General features: G+C 29.2%; 3 protein-coding genes across 6 annotated transcripts; 1 reads left to right on the top strand and 2 right to left on the bottom strand.

Annotated features, from left to right (window-relative positions):
• Positions 1-1,249: 1,249 nt before the first annotated feature.
• Positions 1,250-7,028, bottom strand: LOC140452878 (uncharacterized). Of its 2 annotated transcripts, XM_072547216.1 has the most exons (5): positions 6,615-6,691; positions 5,660-5,833; positions 4,221-4,642; positions 3,830-4,159; positions 1,250-3,419 (listed from the first exon to the last, which is right to left on the bottom strand). In XM_072547216.1, exons 3-5 carry the CDS (start codon positions 4,479-4,481, stop codon positions 1,374-1,376), a joined length of 2,637 nt encoding a protein of 878 aa, XP_072403317.1. In that variant the 5' UTR covers positions 4,482-4,642; positions 5,660-5,833; positions 6,615-6,691; the 3' UTR covers positions 1,250-1,373. The 2 variants fall into 2 exon arrangements, with proteins under 2 accessions (XP_072403317.1, XP_072403316.1); XM_072547215.1 differs by lacking the exon at positions 5,660-5,833 and having other exon boundaries at positions 6,615-7,028.
• An 851-nt stretch (positions 7,029-7,879) lies between these two features.
• LOC140452882 (uncharacterized) lies at positions 7,880-13,659 on the top strand. 2 transcript variants are annotated; one of them, XM_072547218.1, is made up of 5 exons: positions 8,218-8,294; positions 9,076-9,249; positions 10,267-10,688; positions 10,750-11,079; positions 11,490-13,659. In XM_072547218.1, exons 3-5 carry the CDS (start codon positions 10,428-10,430, stop codon positions 13,533-13,535), a joined length of 2,637 nt encoding a protein of 878 aa, XP_072403319.1. In that variant the 5' UTR covers positions 8,218-8,294; positions 9,076-9,249; positions 10,267-10,427; the 3' UTR covers positions 13,536-13,659. The 2 variants fall into 2 exon arrangements, with proteins under 2 accessions (XP_072403318.1, XP_072403319.1); XM_072547217.1 differs by lacking the exon at positions 9,076-9,249 and having other exon boundaries at positions 7,880-8,294.
• A 1,186-nt stretch (positions 13,660-14,845) lies between these two features.
• LOC140452877 (uncharacterized) lies at positions 14,846-20,715 on the bottom strand. 2 transcript variants are annotated; one of them, XM_072547214.1, is made up of 5 exons: positions 20,211-20,287; positions 19,256-19,429; positions 17,817-18,238; positions 17,426-17,755; positions 14,846-17,015 (listed from the first exon to the last, which is right to left on the bottom strand). In XM_072547214.1, exons 3-5 carry the CDS (start codon positions 18,075-18,077, stop codon positions 14,970-14,972), a joined length of 2,637 nt encoding a protein of 878 aa, XP_072403315.1. In that variant the 5' UTR covers positions 18,078-18,238; positions 19,256-19,429; positions 20,211-20,287; the 3' UTR covers positions 14,846-14,969. The 2 variants fall into 2 exon arrangements, with proteins under 2 accessions (XP_072403315.1, XP_072403314.1); XM_072547213.1 differs by lacking the exon at positions 19,256-19,429 and having other exon boundaries at positions 20,211-20,715.
• Between the last annotated feature and the right edge of the window lie 398 nt (positions 20,716-21,113).

The following is a 21,113-nucleotide window of genomic DNA, read 5'->3' as shown; positions in this document are numbered from 1 at the left end:
GTGTACAAGATTCCCTGTGGAGACTGCGACAAATCCTACATCGGACAGACTAATCGAAGAATTCAAGTAAGACGAGAAGAACATCGAAACGCTATTGCAAAGCAAGAAAAGACATCTTCCCTTGCACAACATGCCCTAACAACAGGACACACAATCGATCTAGAACAGACAACAATGCTAGCGAACATCGAACACAAAACCAAGCGAATAATCAGGGAAGCCATAGAAATAGAAAAATATCCAAATAACCTAAACACTCGAGATGATGCCCAAAGACTTCCAACAACTTGGAAACCAGCTCTGCAAAGAACCGTCCAAAAAAATTCAACTTCAGTTAACGCACAGAAAAAACAAACAGCGAAACCGCCAGACAAGGCCCCGCCCACTCGCACACAGGCAGGACCAATCACAAGAGCCCGCGCGCCGCCGAGAGAGTACTTAAACGAGCGCCGAAATGCCCAGTCGACCAGTACTAATCGAGTAACGACGAGAAGTAGTTCCACCAGGCTTGAGAATGGCAAGTGAGACCTTGCCGAAACGTCGCCAAAACAATGGTTTTCAAGAAAACCAGCATTTTACAACGCGGAGTCAAACCCGGAAAAATAGTGACAGCATATATATATATATATATATATATATATATATATATATATATATATATATATATATATATATATATATATATATATATATATATATATATATATATATATATATATATATATATATATATATATATATATACATCTTTATAACAAACCTGAACCATCTGAAAAACCATACAATCCTGAACCTCCTATTTCTAGAGTATTTAGAGCTGCCTATGGCACGCTTATATTAATTAATTCTAGCGGGGATTTCAAAAATGTATATATACAAACGAAAATTTCAATATTTTCAAATATATATAAATGGGGATTTTACTTATTAATGACATAATCCTGATCCCTTTGTTATTTCAGTCAATTCTGAACCCAAACATACGTGCATATGCACAAACCTGAACCTAAGAGATGTTGCCAGTTTTAAATAAAATACGAAAAGTTTTCGTATGTGTTTGCGTGAGAGTCAGAAGCAGTATATTTTTACTTTCCCTTAATTATACATATCCTAACATTTATATAAACAATACGTCCTATTTACGGATTATTTTAACAGCGAAGGCGTCATAACGTTCCAATTCATAAATGTCAAAAATATGAGCTTACATTAACGGCGATTAGGATTTAAAAAAAGAAATAAATCAGAAAAGTATTGCATTAATTTATTATCAAAAATAGATACAGATCAGATCAAAACTAAAACAAGAAAGTCTTTCAAAACAGTGAAAATATAAATTTAAATAAATAAAAAAAATATTTGAAAATGGATGTTTAATATTTAAGTTTTCCTGTATACATATTATACACTACAGCTTTGATACATGTCCATTTTCTTTCTTTAAATACCTCGGGATATTCTTCAATAAGGTGTTTCACTTCTATCTCAATGGGAGGCTTTCTGTTTTTAATGTTGTCGGAAAAGTATTCTGCGATAATGCTTTTTTGTTGTTTTGTCCATGGTCGTCTTCTATCAATAAATCTTTTCTTCTTTAAATTACGCATTTTTTTATGAGGTTCTTTATTATTATCTAAGTCAGCTGAAGTAGATGGAATCTTACAATCGACGGTTAGATTATCATTAGTATCCAAGATATTTTCCATTTCTTCCTCTTCCGCGTCAGAGAGAGGAGCTAAGTTAATGTCAATTTCGTCTAAAGTTTTACCTTTGTATTTTTCAGCTCCGCCTTCCATCATTAAAAGTAAAAGTTTAGAAATTTTAGCCGTTTGATATACTTTGTCAGACAAACGATAATAATTGCAATGCGTTTGTAATGTGTGTCCCATGAATTTGCTTAATTGCTCCATATCATTATTGGAAAATTGAAGAAGTTGAGTAATGGTGGCCAAATGCTTTCGAAGTTTTGTTGCTGTTATACTCGCAGGTCTTTCCAACTGACATTTTTTGGCATATTTATGAATAATTTTAGTTCCATCAACAAATCCTCTTCCAGTGGTGTGAAATACAAAGTCACTTTCAATTGCAAAGTTATTTCTACACTGCAAAATTAAATCAAAATGCATTTTCATTGATGGTGATAACAATATGGGAACACCTCTTCCACGCTTACCTCTTATAACTAAACGACTGTAAGTTTTTAATAAAATTTTTTCAGCTTCAGTTAAACATTTTTCAAATTCATTATCATTTTCACCCCCCAAATTAATGGATTTAAACGTTTGGACTTTTAGCTGAGCCACCTCTGCTGGTCGCCGTCTGTTAAGAAGAATGACTTGCGCATACAGTGTGTCTTTTAATGAATTATAGATCTTAAAATCATTCTCATCTGATTTCAATTTGTGGAATAATTCTTCTGAAGATGTTTGCAAAAAAATATTAAGTTTCTTGAGGTCGTTAGTAAGCGGCAAAAGTTCTTCCTTGTTCCATTTATTTTGATTTAAATTGGTACATGCTTGAGCAGAAACTTCATTACACCATTGGGATTCTAAAAGAGTTTTTAATATTTTAAGTTCTTTTCTCTCATCGCTTGTGTTTTCAATCTGAACAAGATTAATATATGCTAAGTCGCAACATTTTTTTATAAGTGTCCCAAAATTTATGGCCAACGTTGGTGACTCATAATTATCTGTTTCTGGGTTATATTTTGCTATTTTATTAACTCCAGAAATTATTAGTTGAAAATGCTTTGGGCGAAGAATATCTATAAGTTTCTTAATATCAGGATTCTGTAGCCTTGCAAAGTCTAAGAGTTTTGCGAGTCTTCGCATATTTTGTCTTACCAAATCAATATTGCCTTTACTTTGACGGCCTTTTATGTACGAATATGCGTACTGGCAAATTAAGGGATCTTTTTTAGCAATAAGATTTATGTCGTCTGCACGCATTCTTGAGAAAATTTTTGATTTTAATAAATCGTCATGTTTAAGAAAATGGTGTAGAAGCAAAGTAGTTTGTCCGTCGCTTTGGGACGTTTGTCTTCTATTATTTTCCTTATCATAATTAGACAGACAAATTTTAGTATGCCTAAATAAAAATTTTTTCTTATAGTAACCCAAACAATACTTGCACGGCAGATATTGATCTGCACTTAACGACTTATCAGTAAGTTTTGGCCTCTTAACTGGTCTTAATGCGGAGTCTGTCCGATTTCTGATAAAATTTCCCTTTTTTCTTAAGTTTGATAAAGCCAATCGTCTCTCTTTTGAATTAACCTTATGACATAATATTTTAACTACGTCAATTTCTTCTGAGTGCCATTTAGAAATATGTCTCGAAAAATGGGATACATCCTTTTCGCAATAGAAGCAAAAATCCCTTCGATCTTTGTAATTTTTTCTCAACGTTTTTTCAACAAGTGGCTGAAAAAAAAAATGCAGAATGAATCAAACACGTTAAAAGAAATAGAAAAGATTTAAGTAAAGTAACATTAAAAAAAATGAAATATAATTGATTTTAACTTAAGACACGACATCTTGTGACTTAGTTGTCTCGTCCTTTACGACTAGTCAGATAGACTTTTTTTTACATATAGCTGAGTTTGGTTTGTTTTATTGGACAAAAAAACCCGTCTAATGAGTCGTAAACGACAAAACAACATTACCACAGCATGTCATGTCTAATAAATTAAAATCAATTCTGCTTCGTTCCTTACGTAATATGCTTTCTCACAGATTGTTAGTTTAACAATTTGGAGTTTAGGGGAATGTAAAGTATCAAATTGTTTTGGATGCCATATACTGCTTATAAGGTAATTTAATTGAGTTCTTACCTTGTCTTCTAGAGCAACAGATGATATCCTTTGAGCTACAGTACTGCTGCTTGTGTGTTGCTCCTTTTCACTCTCCTTCTCCATTTGATGTTCACTTTTTTGTTTATTATCAAAATTTAAGAGATTCCGTACTATTAGAGATTTGTCCTTCTCGTGCTTCTCTCTTTCAATCGGTTCATTAAATAATATTGAAGAAACATCATTTCCGTGCTCCGCTATATCAATCACTTTTTTAAGTATTAAAGAATCGTTTTCACGCTGTTTGCTGTCAACCAATTCTTCACAGATTTGTGGGTGACTCTTTCTTAGTGGAATTTTTAAATTTGAGAACTGCAAGAAAGAGTCAAAGTTTAACCAAATTTAAGAACAATTAAACAAAAAAAATACCTACCCATTTTTTTTTAGCTCGGCCGTCCTCAGATGGTATATAATTAGGATCCTTTATGGAATCGTCGTCATCCTCTATAAATTCGCTTTTGGATGTGTTGGACGAGTTATTCATTTTTTGTTTCTCTAGAAACATAGCATTATCATTGTCCGCATAGGAATCACATTCGTCAGATAAAAAATCCATATTTATTGCTTGATCACTTATAAACTTGACGTCTTCCTCGTGTTCTTCCATTCCTTTTTGTTCTTTTTCATTATTCATTTCTGCATTTTCTTCTTCATTTTGAGAATTAAACTTTGAATATATGCATTTGGGTTCCACACCCAGAAGCCAATCTTCAATTATTTGTATTTTTGTAGGTGGTAATAGCCTATTTTCAGAAATATTCGAGCAAGCTGAATCAAGGCCAGGTAATTTTTTATCTAAAAATTTCACAATCATTTATAGCGAATAGAGTACGCTTTTTTCTTTACAATTAAACTGTTTTTTTTTTGTTTTATTTTGTGTTGTTTTAATTTATACATACAGTATGATGTCTATATTTAGCTAAACAAAGAATTTTAAAAAAAATCCTAAAACAGATCGATTTTTGATTTTAATTTGATGTAAATTTACATTTTACGTAACATAAATTAAATTAAAATTAAAATCAACCTATCTCAGGATTTGACAAAATAACTTGTTTTTCTAAAATGAATTTATTCCATACATTACACCTTACTGTAATACATATATATTGTATATGTAGATTTAAAAGATCGAAATAATAATATTTGGCTCAAGAATATAGGTGCTAAGATCGCTCCATTCTGATCTACAGAACGTCAAAAGTTGTAAGAACAGAATTTGTTTTTGTTCATAAATTCGCCATTTTTCCAGATAGATGCCTGAAGATTCGAGTAATTGTAACACACAATCAACCCCTTACGAGTGAACCGATAGAAGTTTCCTAGAAAACTTGTGCGGAGAGAGGAAAACATTAACAAACTCCCAGCGGATACTCTACTACTACTCCACTGGGTCTCCATGTTATTAGATGTGTATATTCTCAAGATATCACTTTATCGTATTGAATAGAAGAAATCTATTTTTAAAGAAATTTACAGCTAAACTATTTTGAAACAATTCATTTTTGAATAAAAAAGTTATATTTCATTGACCTTCCAAATATTAACTGTTTCGAGATATTTTAATATTGGTAATTCAGCACATGGTTAATATTTTGAATATCGAAGAAATGTAACTTTTTTTATACAAAAAGATTATGATTTCCCTGTAAATACAGGAAATTTATTACCAAAAACATATTTTATTCTTACAGCTTAATATATGAGAAAAAAGCATTTCAGACCCATTATTATTTTATTATGTAAAATATTATTTAAACTTGGCCAATTTACTTTCGTTAAACGCATATCATCCACAACATGATCACTTACAGATCTTACATTACCCATACGTTGCTCTTATTCGTTTTTCCCCTTTCCATTTTTCTCTTTTGAACTTTAAACTTCTGAATCTTTATTTACTTGTATCTGAGAAATTGTAGATAAGCTGCTCTCCGAATTTGACGAGCAATAAATAATCAAAGTGTATTTTTTCTATGTTTTTGTCTAAAAATTATACATTTATTCTTTAAACCCTTTTTAATTCTTTGCTTTTTTGGTTAATTATACACAGGATGTTTTAAAACTATTTTGAAAAATTTCAGAGGTATCATTGTTAGATGAAAAGTCTTCATAAACAGTCACTTTTGCGCTATTGTTAACTAATAGAGACAAAGGTTTTAAACTAATTAACCTGTAATAGTGCTAATTTAGTCAAATTCGTCTGAGATACTGACAGTGATAAATTACTAATTTAAAAATATAAACAGGAAGACATCAAGGTTCATTAGTTAGAGAGACTTTTCCTTCTAAAATAATTTCCCTAGAGATTTATCGAAGTACTTTTAAAACATCTTACATAACAATTAGCAAAAAGAAGATGACATGATTTCTCTTACTTGGAGATATCGCAGACAACTGAACACATTTCATAAGTCGTCTAAAATCATGTATATGTTTTTTGTTAAAAAAAAAAATAAAAATTTACATTTTTTTAAAATATTATTTAGAACAAATCCTAAAAACAGGATAATATGATCATCCCAGATTGCAAATAAGCTTCTTTCGATCAGACAATCGCCTACTTATAATAATTTTTAATAAACTCTGACACAGTCATTTTGTAAATATGAATTAAAATCAAGAATAACTATTTTACTTGGACACCCTGTACCTCTGTTAATATTAACTTAACTTATCCTTAATATAAATAAGGACAATTCAGTTAGATTTTTAAGCCAACGTGCTCAAAATGACAATTTATTTTAATACCATTTGTATAACTTACCTTTCCCTAAACACATATCAACCATAAGTTTAGAACGTCCTTTATAATCATTCATTTTAAAACTCACGTTCCTGAACCTACACAAGCGACTGTTGCAAAGTTGCGACTAAATAATAATATATTTATAACACCTATTGAAAAGAAATCTCTCTGACCTTGGCTAAAAATAGAATTCCCCAATTCTCTAAACAAAATAACGACAAAACAATGTTGCCACATAGTATGGATCAGGATGGTACTAATTGTGATAATGTATATCAAAATCATGTATATTCGAGAAATTGTTTCCAGCGCCAAAGTGGCAAATGGCTGAACTAAAAAATGCAATCCTGAACCACAATACAAACAGGTTTCTCTCCGATTCCAAATGACATATTGAAGTGAAAGTTAGGCAGTTTTGTCCGCTGATGGCACCACTAAGTTAAAAAAATTATTTAATTTGTAAATTTTAAATTATATGTCAGTTATAAAAGGAACCCAATCCTGAACCAATATACAGGTTCAGGATCGTAAACGGGGTTCAGGTTTGTGCTTAAGTTTTACTATCGAAGGCTCAGGATTGTACTAAAAACAAATATATATATATATATATATATATATATATATATATATATATATATATATATATATATATATATATATATATATATATATATATATATATATATATATATATATATATATATATATATATATATATATATATATATATATATATATATATATATATATATATATATATATATATATATATATATATATATATATATATATATATATATATATATATATATATATATATATATATATATATATATATATATATATATATATATATATATATATATATATATATATATATATATATATATATATATATATATATATATATATATATATATATATATATATATATATATATATATATATATATATATATATATATATATATATATATATATATATATATATATATATATATATATATATATCTATATATATATATATATATATATATATATATATATGTATATATTTATATATATATATATATATATATATATATATATATATATGTATATATATATATATATATATATATATATTTGTTTTTAGTACAATCCTGAGCCTTCGATAGTAAAACTTAAGCACAAACCTGAACCCCGTTTACGATCCTGAACCTGTATATTGGTTCAGGATTGGGTTCCTTTTATAACTGACATATAATTTAAAATTTACAAATTAAATAATTTTTTTAACTTAGTGGTGCCATCAGCGGACAAAACTGCCTAACTTTCACTTCAATATGTCATTTGGAATCGGAGAGAAACCTGTTTGTATTGTGGTTCAGGATTGCATTTTTTAGTTCAGCCATTTGCCACTTTGGCGCTGGAAACAATTTCTCGAATATACATGATTTTGATATACATTATCACAATTAGTACCATCCTGATCCATACTATGTGGCAACATTGTTTTGTCGTTATTTTGTTTAGAGAATTGGGGAATTCTATTTTTAGCCAAGGTCAGAGAGATTTCTTTTCAATAGGTGTTATAAATATATTATTATTTAGTCGCAACTTTGCAACAGTCGCTTGTGTAGGTTCAGGAACGTGAGTTTTAAAATGAATGATTATAAAGGACGTTCTAAACTTATGGTTGATATGTGTTTAGGGAAAGGTAAGTTATACAAATGGTATTAAAATAAATTGTCATTTTGAGCACGTTGGCTTAAAAATCTAACTGAATTGTCCTTATTTATATTAAGGATAAGTTAAGTTAATATTAACAGAGGTACAGGGTGTCCAAGTAAAATAGTTATTCTTGATTTTAATTCATATTTACAAAATGACTGTGTCAGAGTTTATTAAAAATTATTATAAGTAGGCGATTGTCTGATCGAAAGAAGCTTATTTGCAATCTGGGATGATCATATTATCCTGTTTTTAGGATTTGTTCTAAATAATATTTTAAAAAAATGTAAATTTTTATTTTTTTTTTTAACAAAAAACATATACATGATTTTAGACGACTTATGAAATGTGTTCAGTTGTCTGCGATATCTCCAAGTAAGAGAAATCATGTCATCTTCTTTTTGCTAATTGTTATGTAAGATGTTTTAAAAGTACTTCGATAAATCTCTAGGGAAATTATTTTAGAAGGAAAAGTCTCTCTAACTAATGAACCTTGATGTCTTCCTGTTTATATTTTTAAATTAGTAATTTATCACTGTCAGTATCTCAGACGAATTTGACTAAATTAGCACTATTACAGGTTAATTAGTTTAAAACCTTTGTCTCTATTAGTTAACAATAGCGCAAAAGTGACTGTTTATGAAGACTTTTCATCTAACAATGATACCTCTGAAATTTTTCAAAATAGTTTTAAAACATCCTGTGTATAATTAACCAAAAAAGCAAAGAATTAAAAAGGGTTTAAAGAATAAATGTATAATTTTTAGACAAAAACATAGAAAAAATACACTTTGATTATTTATTGCTCGTCAAATTCGGAGAGCAGCTTATCTACAATTTCTCAGATACAAGTAAATAAAGATTCAGAAGTTTAAAGTTCAAAAGAGAAAAATGGAAAGGGGAAAAACGAATAAGAGCAACGTATGGGTAATGTAAGATCTGTAAGTGATCATGTTGTGGATGATATGCGTTTAACGAAAGTAAATTGGCCAAGTTTAAATAATATTTTACATAATAAAATAATAATGGGTCTGAAATGCTTTTTTCTCATATATTAAGCTGTAAGAATAAAATATGTTTTTGGTAATAAATTTCCTGTATTTACAGGGAAATCATAATCTTTTTGTATAAAAAAAGTTACATTTCTTCGATATTCAAAATATTAACCATGTGCTGAATTACCAATATTAAAATATCTCGAAACAGTTAATATTTGGAAGGTCAATGAAATATAACTTTTTTATTCAAAAATGAATTGTTTCAAAATAGTTTAGCTGTAAATTTCTTTAAAAATAGATTTCTTCTATTCAATACGATAAAGTGATATCTTGAGAATATACACATCTAATAACATGGAGACCCAGTGGAGTAGTAGTAGAGTATCCGCTGGGAGTTTGTTAATGTTTTCCTCTCTCCGCACAAGTTTTCTAGGAAACTTCTATCGGTTCACTCGTAAGGGGTTGATTGTGTGTTACAATTACTCGAATCTTCAGGCATCTATCTGGAAAAATGGCGAATTTATGAACAAAAACAAATTCTGTTCTTACAACTTTTGACGTTCTGTAGATCAGAATGGAGCGATCTTAGCACCTATATTCTTGAGCCAAATATTATTATTTCGATCTTTTAAATCTACATATACAATATATATGTATTACAGTAAGGTGTAATGTATGGAATAAATTCATTTTAGAAAAACAAGTTATTTTGTCAAATCCTGAGATAGGTTGATTTTAATTTTAATTTAATTTATGTTACGTAAAATGTAAATTTACATCAAATTAAAATCAAAAATCGATCTGTTTTAGGATTTTTTTTAAAATTCTTTGTTTAGCTAAATATAGACATCATACTGTATGTATAAATTAAAACAACACAAAATAAAACAAAAAAAAAACAGTTTAATTGTAAAGAAAAAAGCGTACTCTATTCGCTATAAATGATTGTGAAATTTTTAGATAAAAAATTACCTGGCCTTGATTCAGCTTGCTCGAATATTTCTGAAAATAGGCTATTACCACCTACAAAAATACAAATAATTGAAGATTGGCTTCTGGGTGTGGAACCCAAATGCATATATTCAAAGTTTAATTCTCAAAATGAAGAAGAAAATGCAGAAATGAATAATGAAAAAGAACAAAAAGGAATGGAAGAACACGAGGAAGACGTCAAGTTTATAAGTGATCAAGCAATAAATATGGATTTTTTATCTGACGAATGTGATTCCTATGCGGACAATGATAATGCTATGTTTCTAGAGAAACAAAAAATGAATAACTCGTCCAACACATCCAAAAGCGAATTTATAGAGGATGACGACGATTCCATAAAGGATCCTAATTATATACCATCTGAGGACGGCCGAGCTAAAAAAAAATGGGTAGGTATTTTTTTTGTTTAATTGTTCTTAAATTTGGTTAAACTTTGACTCTTTCTTGCAGTTCTCAAATTTAAAAATTCCACTAAGAAAGAGTCACCCACAAATCTGTGAAGAATTGGTTGACAGCAAACAGCGTGAAAACGATTCTTTAATACTTAAAAAAGTGATTGATATAGCGGAGCACGGAAATGATGTTTCTTCAATATTATTTAATGAACCGATTGAAAGAGAGAAGCACGAGAAGGACAAATCTCTAATAGTACGGAATCTCTTAAATTTTGATAATAAACAAAAAAGTGAACATCAAATGGAGAAGGAGAGTGAAAAGGAGCAACACACAAGCAGCAGTACTGTAGCTCAAAGGATATCATCTGTTGCTCTAGAAGACAAGGTAAGAACTCAATTAAATTACCTTATAAGCAGTATATGGCATCCAAAACAATTTGATACTTTACATTCCCCTAAACTCCAAATTGTTAAACTAACAATCTGTGAGAAAGCATATTACGTAAGGAACGAAGCAGAATTGATTTTAATTTATTAGACATGACATGCTGTGGTAATGTTGTTTTGTCGTTTACGACTCATTAGACGGGTTTTTTTGTCCAATAAAACAAACCAAACTCAGCTATATGTAAAAAAAAGTCTATCTGACTAGTCGTAAAGGACGAGACAACTAAGTCACAAGATGTCGTGTCTTAAGTTAAAATCAATTATATTTCATTTTTTTTAATGTTACTTTACTTAAATCTTTTCTATTTCTTTTAACGTGTTTGATTCATTCTGCATTTTTTTTTTCAGCCACTTGTTGAAAAAACGTTGAGAAAAAATTACAAAGATCGAAGGGATTTTTGCTTCTATTGCGAAAAGGATGTATCCCATTTTTCGAGACATATTTCTAAATGGCACTCAGAAGAAATTGACGTAGTTAAAATATTATGTCATAAGGTTAATTCAAAAGAGAGACGATTGGCTTTATCAAACTTAAGAAAAAAGGGAAATTTTATCAGAAATCGGACAGACTCCGCATTAAGACCAGTTAAGAGGCCAAAACTTACTGATAAGTCGTTAAGTGCAGATCAATATCTGCCGTGCAAGTATTGTTTGGGTTACTATAAGAAAAAATTTTTATTTAGGCATACTAAAATTTGTCTGTCTAATTATGATAAGGAAAATAATAGAAGACAAACGTCCCAAAGCGACGGACAAACTACTTTGCTTCTACACCATTTTCTTAAACATGACGATTTATTAAAATCAAAAATTTTCTCAAGAATGCGTGCAGACGACATAAATCTTATTGCTAAAAAAGATCCCTTAATTTGCCAGTACGCATATTCGTACATAAAAGGCCGTCAAAGTAAAGGCAATATTGATTTGGTAAGACAAAATATGCGAAGACTCGCAAAACTCTTAGACTTTGCAAGGCTACAGAATCCTGATATTAAGAAACTTATAGATATTCTTCGCCCAAAGCATTTTCAACTAATAATTTCTGGAGTTAATAAAATAGCAAAATATAACCCAGAAACAGATAATTATGAGTCACCAACGTTGGCCATAAATTTTGGGACACTTATAAAAAAATGTTGCGACTTAGCATATATTAATCTTGTTCAGATTGAAAACACAAGCGATGAGAGAAAAGAACTTAAAATATTAAAAACTCTTTTAGAATCCCAATGGTGTAATGAAGTTTCTGCTCAAGCATGTACCAATTTAAATCAAAATAAATGGAACAAGGAAGAACTTTTGCCGCTTACTAACGACCTCAAGAAACTTAATATTTTTTTGCAAACATCTTCAGAAGAATTATTCCACAAATTGAAATCAGATGAGAATGATTTTAAGATCTATAATTCATTAAAAGACACACTGTATGCGCAAGTCATTCTTCTTAACAGACGGCGACCAGCAGAGGTGGCTCAGCTAAAAGTCCAAACGTTTAAATCCATTAATTTGGGGGGTGAAAATGATAATGAATTTGAAAAATGTTTAACTGAAGCTGAAAAAATTTTATTAAAAACTTACAGTCGTTTAGTTATAAGAGGTAAGCGTGGAAGAGGTGTTCCCATATTGTTATCACCATCAATGAAAATGCATTTTGATTTAATTTTGCAGTGTAGAAATAACTTTGCAATTGAAAGTGACTTTGTATTTCACACCACTGGAAGAGGATTTGTTGATGGAACTAAAATTATTCATAAATATGCCAAAAAATGTCAGTTGGAAAGACCTGCGAGTATAACAGCAACAAAACTTCGAAAGCATTTGGCCACCATTACTCAACTTCTTCAATTTTCCAATAATGATATGGAGCAATTAAGCAAATTCATGGGACACACATTACAAACGCATTGCAATTATTATCGTTTGTCTGACAAAGTATATCAAACGGCTAAAATTTCTAAACTTTTACTTTTAATGATGGAAGGCGGAGCTGAAAAATACAAAGGTAAAACTTTAGACGAAATTGACATTAACTTAGCTCCTCTCTCTGACGCGGAAGAGGAAGAAATGGAAAATATCTTGGATACTAATGATAATCTAACCGTCGATTGTAAGATTCCATCTACTTCAGCTGACTTAGATAATAATAAAGAACCTCATAAAAAAATGCGTAATTTAAAGAAGAAAAGATTTATTGATAGAAGACGACCATGGACAAAACAACAAAAAAGCATTATCGCAGAATACTTTTCCGACAACATTAAAAACAGAAAGCCTCCCATTGAGATAGAAGTGAAACACCTTATTGAAGAATATCCCGAGGTATTTAAAGAAAGAAAATGGACATGTATCAAAGCTGTAGTGTATAATATGTATACAGGAAAACTTAAATATTAAACATCCATTTTCAAATATTTTTTTTATTTATTTAAATTTATATTTTCACTGTTTTGAAAGACTTTCTTGTTTTAGTTTTGATCTGATCTGTATCTATTTTTGATAATAAATTAATGCAATACTTTTCTGATTTATTTCTTTTTTTAAATCCTAATCGCCGTTAATGTAAGCTCATATTTTTGACATTTATGAATTGGAACGTTATGACGCCTTCGCTGTTAAAATAATCCGTAAATAGGACGTATTGTTTATATAAATGTTAGGATATGTATAATTAAGGGAAAGTAAAAATATACTGCTTCTGACTCTCACGCAAACACATACGAAAACTTTTCGTATTTTATTTAAAACTGGCAACATCTCTTAGGTTCAGGTTTGTGCATATGCACGTATGTTTGGGTTCAGAATTGACTGAAATAACAAAGGGATCAGGATTATGTCATTAATAAGTAAAATCCCCATTTATATATATTTGAAAATATTGAAATTTTCGTTTGTATATATACATTTTTGAAATCCCCGCTAGAATTAATTAATATAAGCGTGCCATAGGCAGCTCTAAATACTCTAGAAATAGGAGGTTCAGGATTGTATGGTTTTTCAGATGGTTCAGGTTTGTTATAAAGATGTATATATATATATATATATATATATATATATATATATATATATATATATATATATATATATATATATATATATATATATATATATATATATATATATATATATATATATATATATATATATATATATATATATATATATATATATATATATATATATATATATATATATATATATACATCTTTATAACAAACCTGAACCATCTGAAAAACCATACAATCCTGAACCTCCTATTTCTAGAGTATTTAGAGCTGCCTATGGCACGCTTATATTAATTAATTCTAGCGGGGATTTCAAAAATGTATATATACAAACGAAAATTTCAATATTTTCAAATATATATAAATGGGGATTTTACTTATTAATGACATAATCCTGATCCCTTTGTTATTTCAGTCAATTCTGAACCCAAACATACGTGCATATGCACAAACCTGAACCTAAGAGATGTTGCCAGTTTTAAATAAAATACGAAAAGTTTTCGTATGTGTTTGCGTGAGAGTCAGAAGCAGTATATTTTTACTTTCCCTTAATTATACATATCCTAACATTTATATAAACAATACGTCCTATTTACGGATTATTTTAACAGCGAAGGCGTCATAACGTTCCAATTCATAAATGTCAAAAATATGAGCTTACATTAACGGCGATTAGGATTTAAAAAAAGAAATAAATCAGAAAAGTATTGCATTAATTTATTATCAAAAATAGATACAGATCAGATCAAAACTAAAACAAGAAAGTCTTTCAAAACAGTGAAAATATAAATTTAAATAAATAAAAAAAATATTTGAAAATGGATGTTTAATATTTAAGTTTTCCTGTATACATATTATACACTACAGCTTTGATACATGTCCATTTTCTTTCTTTAAATACCTCGGGATATTCTTCAATAAGGTGTTTCACTTCTATCTCAATGGGAGGCTTTCTGTTTTTAATGTTGTCGGAAAAGTATTCTGCGATAATGCTTTTTTGTTGTTTTGTCCATGGTCGTCTTCTATCAATAAATCTTTTCTTCTTTAAATTACGCATTTTTTTATGAGGTTCTTTATTATTATCTAAGTCAGCTGAAGTAGATGGAATCTTACAATCGACGGTTAGATTATCATTAGTATCCAAGATATTTTCCATTTCTTCCTCTTCCGCGTCAGAGAGAGGAGCTAAGTTAATGTCAATTTCGTCTAAAGTTTTACCTTTGTATTTTTCAGCTCCGCCTTCCATCATTAAAAGTAAAAGTTTAGAAATTTTAGCCGTTTGATATACTTTGTCAGACAAACGATAATAATTGCAATGCGTTTGTAATGTGTGTCCCATGAATTTGCTTAATTGCTCCATATCATTATTGGAAAATTGAAGAAGTTGAGTAATGGTGGCCAAATGCTTTCGAAGTTTTGTTGCTGTTATACTCGCAGGTCTTTCCAACTGACATTTTTTGGCATATTTATGAATAATTTTAGTTCCATCAACAAATCCTCTTCCAGTGGTGTGAAATACAAAGTCACTTTCAATTGCAAAGTTATTTCTACACTGCAAAATTAAATCAAAATGCATTTTCATTGATGGTGATAACAATATGGGAACACCTCTTCCACGCTTACCTCTTATAACTAAACGACTGTAAGTTTTTAATAAAATTTTTTCAGCTTCAGTTAAACATTTTTCAAATTCATTATCATTTTCACCCCCCAAATTAATGGATTTAAACGTTTGGACTTTTAGCTGAGCCACCTCTGCTGGTCGCCGTCTGTTAAGAAGAATGACTTGCGCATACAGTGTGTCTTTTAATGAATTATAGATCTTAAAATCATTCTCATCTGATTTCAATTTGTGGAATAATTCTTCTGAAGATGTTTGCAAAAAAATATTAAGTTTCTTGAGGTCGTTAGTAAGCGGCAAAAGTTCTTCCTTGTTCCATTTATTTTGATTTAAATTGGTACATGCTTGAGCAGAAACTTCATTACACCATTGGGATTCTAAAAGAGTTTTTAATATTTTAAGTTCTTTTCTCTCATCGCTTGTGTTTTCAATCTGAACAAGATTAATATATGCTAAGTCGCAACATTTTTTTATAAGTGTCCCAAAATTTATGGCCAACGTTGGTGACTCATAATTATCTGTTTCTGGGTTATATTTTGCTATTTTATTAACTCCAGAAATTATTAGTTGAAAATGCTTTGGGCGAAGAATATCTATAAGTTTCTTAATATCAGGATTCTGTAGCCTTGCAAAGTCTAAGAGTTTTGCGAGTCTTCGCATATTTTGTCTTACCAAATCAATATTGCCTTTACTTTGACGGCCTTTTATGTACGAATATGCGTACTGGCAAATTAAGGGATCTTTTTTAGCAATAAGATTTATGTCGTCTGCACGCATTCTTGAGAAAATTTTTGATTTTAATAAATCGTCATGTTTAAGAAAATGGTGTAGAAGCAAAGTAGTTTGTCCGTCGCTTTGGGACGTTTGTCTTCTATTATTTTCCTTATCATAATTAGACAGACAAATTTTAGTATGCCTAAATAAAAATTTTTTCTTATAGTAACCCAAACAATACTTGCACGGCAGATATTGATCTGCACTTAACGACTTATCAGTAAGTTTTGGCCTCTTAACTGGTCTTAATGCGGAGTCTGTCCGATTTCTGATAAAATTTCCCTTTTTTCTTAAGTTTGATAAAGCCAATCGTCTCTCTTTTGAATTAACCTTATGACATAATATTTTAACTACGTCAATTTCTTCTGAGTGCCATTTAGAAATATGTCTCGAAAAATGGGATACATCCTTTTCGCAATAGAAGCAAAAATCCCTTCGATCTTTGTAATTTTTTCTCAACGTTTTTTCAACAAGTGGCTGAAAAAAAAAATGCAGAATGAATCAAACACGTTAAAAGAAATAGAAAAGATTTAAGTAAAGTAACATTAAAAAAAATGAAATATAATTGATTTTAACTTAAGACACGACATCTTGTGACTTAGTTGTCTCGTCCTTTACGACTAGTCAGATAGACTTTTTTTTACATATAGCTGAGTTTGGTTTGTTTTATTGGACAAAAAAACCCGTCTAATGAGTCGTAAACGACAAAACAACATTACCACAGCATGTCATGTCTAATAAATTAAAATCAATTCTGCTTCGTTCCTTACGTAATATGCTTTCTCACAGATTGTTAGTTTAACAATTTGGAGTTTAGGGGAATGTAAAGTATCAAATTGTTTTGGATGCCATATACTGCTTATAAGGTAATTTAATTGAGTTCTTACCTTGTCTTCTAGAGCAACAGATGATATCCTTTGAGCTACAGTACTGCTGCTTGTGTGTTGCTCCTTTTCACTCTCCTTCTCCATTTGATGTTCACTTTTTTGTTTATTATCAAAATTTAAGAGATTCCGTACTATTAGAGATTTGTCCTTCTCGTGCTTCTCTCTTTCAATCGGTTCATTAAATAATATTGAAGAAACATCATTTCCGTGCTCCGCTATATCAATCACTTTTTTAAGTATTAAAGAATCGTTTTCACGCTGTTTGCTGTCAACCAATTCTTCACAGATTTGTGGGTGACTCTTTCTTAGTGGAATTTTTAAATTTGAGAACTGCAAGAAAGAGTCAAAGTTTAACCAAATTTAAGAACAATTAAACAAAAAAAATACCTACCCATTTTTTTTTAGCTCGGCCGTCCTCAGATGGTATATAATTAGGATCCTTTATGGAATCGTCGTCATCCTCTATAAATTCGCTTTTGGATGTGTTGGACGAGTTATTCATTTTTTGTTTCTCTAGAAACATAGCATTATCATTGTCCGCATAGGAATCACATTCGTCAGATAAAAAATCCATATTTATTGCTTGATCACTTATAAACTTGACGTCTTCCTCGTGTTCTTCCATTCCTTTTTGTTCTTTTTCATTATTCATTTCTGCATTTTCTTCTTCATTTTGAGAATTAAACTTTGAATATATGCATTTGGGTTCCACACCCAGAAGCCAATCTTCAATTATTTGTATTTTTGTAGGTGGTAATAGCCTATTTTCAGAAATATTCGAGCAAGCTGAATCAAGGCCAGGTAATTTTTTATCTAAAAATTTCACAATCATTTATAGCGAATAGAGTACGCTTTTTTCTTTACAATTAAACTGTTTTTTTTTTGTTTTATTTTGTGTTGTTTTAATTTATACATACAGTATGATGTCTATATTTAGCTAAACAAAGAATTTTAAAAAAAATCCTAAAACAGATCGATTTTTGATTTTAATTTGATGTAAATTTACATTTTACGTAACATAAATTAAATTAAAATTAAAATCAACCTATCTCAGGATTTGACAAAATAACTTGTTTTTCTAAAATGAATTTATTCCATACATTACACCTTACTGTAATACATATATATTGTATATGTAGATTTAAAAGATCGAAATAATAATATTTGGCTCAAGAATATAGGTGCTAAGATCGCTCCATTCTGATCTACAGAACGTCAAAAGTTGTAAGAACAGAATTTGTTTTTGTTCATAAATTCGCCATTTTTCCAGATAGATGCCTGAAGATTCGAGTAATTGTAACACACAATCAACCCCTTACGAGTGAACCGATAGAAGTTTCCTAGAAAACTTGTGCGGAGAGAGGAAAACATTAACAAACTCCCAGCGGATACTCTACTACTACTCCACTGGGTCTCCATGTTATTAGATGTGTATATTCTCAAGATATCACTTTATCGTATTGAATAGAAGAAATCTATTTTTAAAGAAATTTACAGCTAAACTATTTTGAAACAATTCATTTTTGAATAAAAAAGTTATATTTCATTGACCTTCCAAATATTAACTGTTTCGAGATATTTTAATATTGGTAATTCAGCACATGGTTAATATTTTGAATATCGAAGAAATGTAACTTTTTTTATACAAAAAGATTATGATTTCCCTGTAAATACAGGAAATTTATTACCAAAAACATATTTTATTCTTACAGCTTAATATATGAGAAAAAAGCATTTCAGACCCATTATTATTTTATTATGTAAAATATTATTTAAACTTGGCCAATTTACTTTCGTTAAACGCATATCATCCACAACATGATCACTTACAGATCTTACATTACCCATACGTTGCTCTTATTCGTTTTTCCCCTTTCCATTTTTCTCTTTTGAACTTTAAACTTCTGAATCTTTATTTACTTGTATCTGAGAAATTGTAGATAAGCTGCTCTCCGAATTTGACGAGCAATAAATAATCAAAGTGTATTTTTTCTATGTTTTTGTCTAAAAATTATACATTTATTCTTTAAACCCTTTTTAATTCTTTGCTTTTTTGGTTAATTATACACAGGATGTTTTAAAACTATTTTGAAAAATTTCAGAGGTATCATTGTTAGATGAAAAGTCTTCATAAACAGTCACTTTTGCGCTATTGTTAACTAATAGAGACAAAGGTTTTAAACTAATTAACCTGTAATAGTGCTAATTTAGTCAAATTCGTCTGAGATACTGACAGTGATAAATTACTAATTTAAAAATATAAACAGGAAGACATCAAGGTTCATTAGTTAGAGAGACTTTTCCTTCTAAAATAATTTCCCTAGAGATTTATCGAAGTACTTTTAAAACATCTTACATAACAATTAGCAAAAAGAAGATGACATGATTTCTCTTACTTGGAGATATCGCAGACAACTGAACACATTTCATAAGTCGTCTAAAATCATGTATATGTTTTTTGTTAAAAAAAAAAATAAAAATTTACATTTTTTTAAAATATTATTTAGAACAAATCCTAAAAACAGGATAATATGATCATCCCAGATTGCAAATAAGCTTCTTTCGATCAGACAATCGCCTACTTATAATAATTTTTAATAAACTCTGACACAGTCATTTTGTAAATATGAATTAAAATCAAGAATAACTATTTTACTTGGACACCCTGTACCTCTGTTAATATTAACTTAACTTATCCTTAATATAAATAAGGACAATTCAGTTAGATTTTTAAGCCAACGTGCTCAAAATGACAATTTATTTTAATACCATTTGTATAACTTACCTTTCCCTAAACACATATCAACCATAAGTTTAGAACGTCCTTTATAATCATTCATTTTAAAACTCACGTTCCTGAACCTACACAAGCGACTGTTGCAAAGTTGCGACTAAATAATAATATATTTATAACACCTATTGAAAAGAAATCTCTCTGACCTTGGCTAAAAATAGAATTCCCCAATTCTCTAAACAAAATAACGACAAAACAATGTTGCCACATAGTATGGATCAGGATGGTACTAATTGTGATAATGTATATCAAAATCATGTATATTCGAGAAATTGTTTCCAGCGCCAAAGTGGCAAATGGCTGAACTAAAAAATGCAATCCTGAACCACAATACAAACAGGTTTCTCTCCGATTCCAAATGACATATTGAAGTGAAAGTTAGGCAGTTTTGTCCGCTGATGGCACCACTAAGTTAAAAAAATTATTTAATTTGTAAATTTTAAATTATATGTCAGTTATAAAAGGAACCCAATCCTGAACCAATATACAGGTTCAGGATCGTAAACGGGGTTCAGGTTTGTGCTTAAGTTTTACTATCGAAGGCTCAGGATTGTACTAAAAACAAATATATATATATATATATATATATATGTATATATATATATATATATATATATATATATATATATATATATATATATATATATATATATATATATATATATATATATATATATATATATATATATATATATATATATATATATATATATATATATATATATATATATATATATATATATATATATATATATATATATATATATATATATATATATATATATATATATATATATATATATATATATATATATATATATATATATATATATATATATATATATATATATATGTATACGGTGTGGAAACCACTTATGGAATAAAATTGTTTGT

This window comes from Diabrotica undecimpunctata, chromosome 11, assembly GCF_040954645.1.
Source record: "Diabrotica undecimpunctata isolate CICGRU chromosome 11, icDiaUnde3, whole genome shotgun sequence".
NCBI lineage: Eukaryota > Metazoa > Arthropoda > Insecta > Coleoptera > Chrysomelidae > Diabrotica > Diabrotica undecimpunctata.
This window is presented reverse-complemented; position numbering and strand designations above follow the sequence as displayed.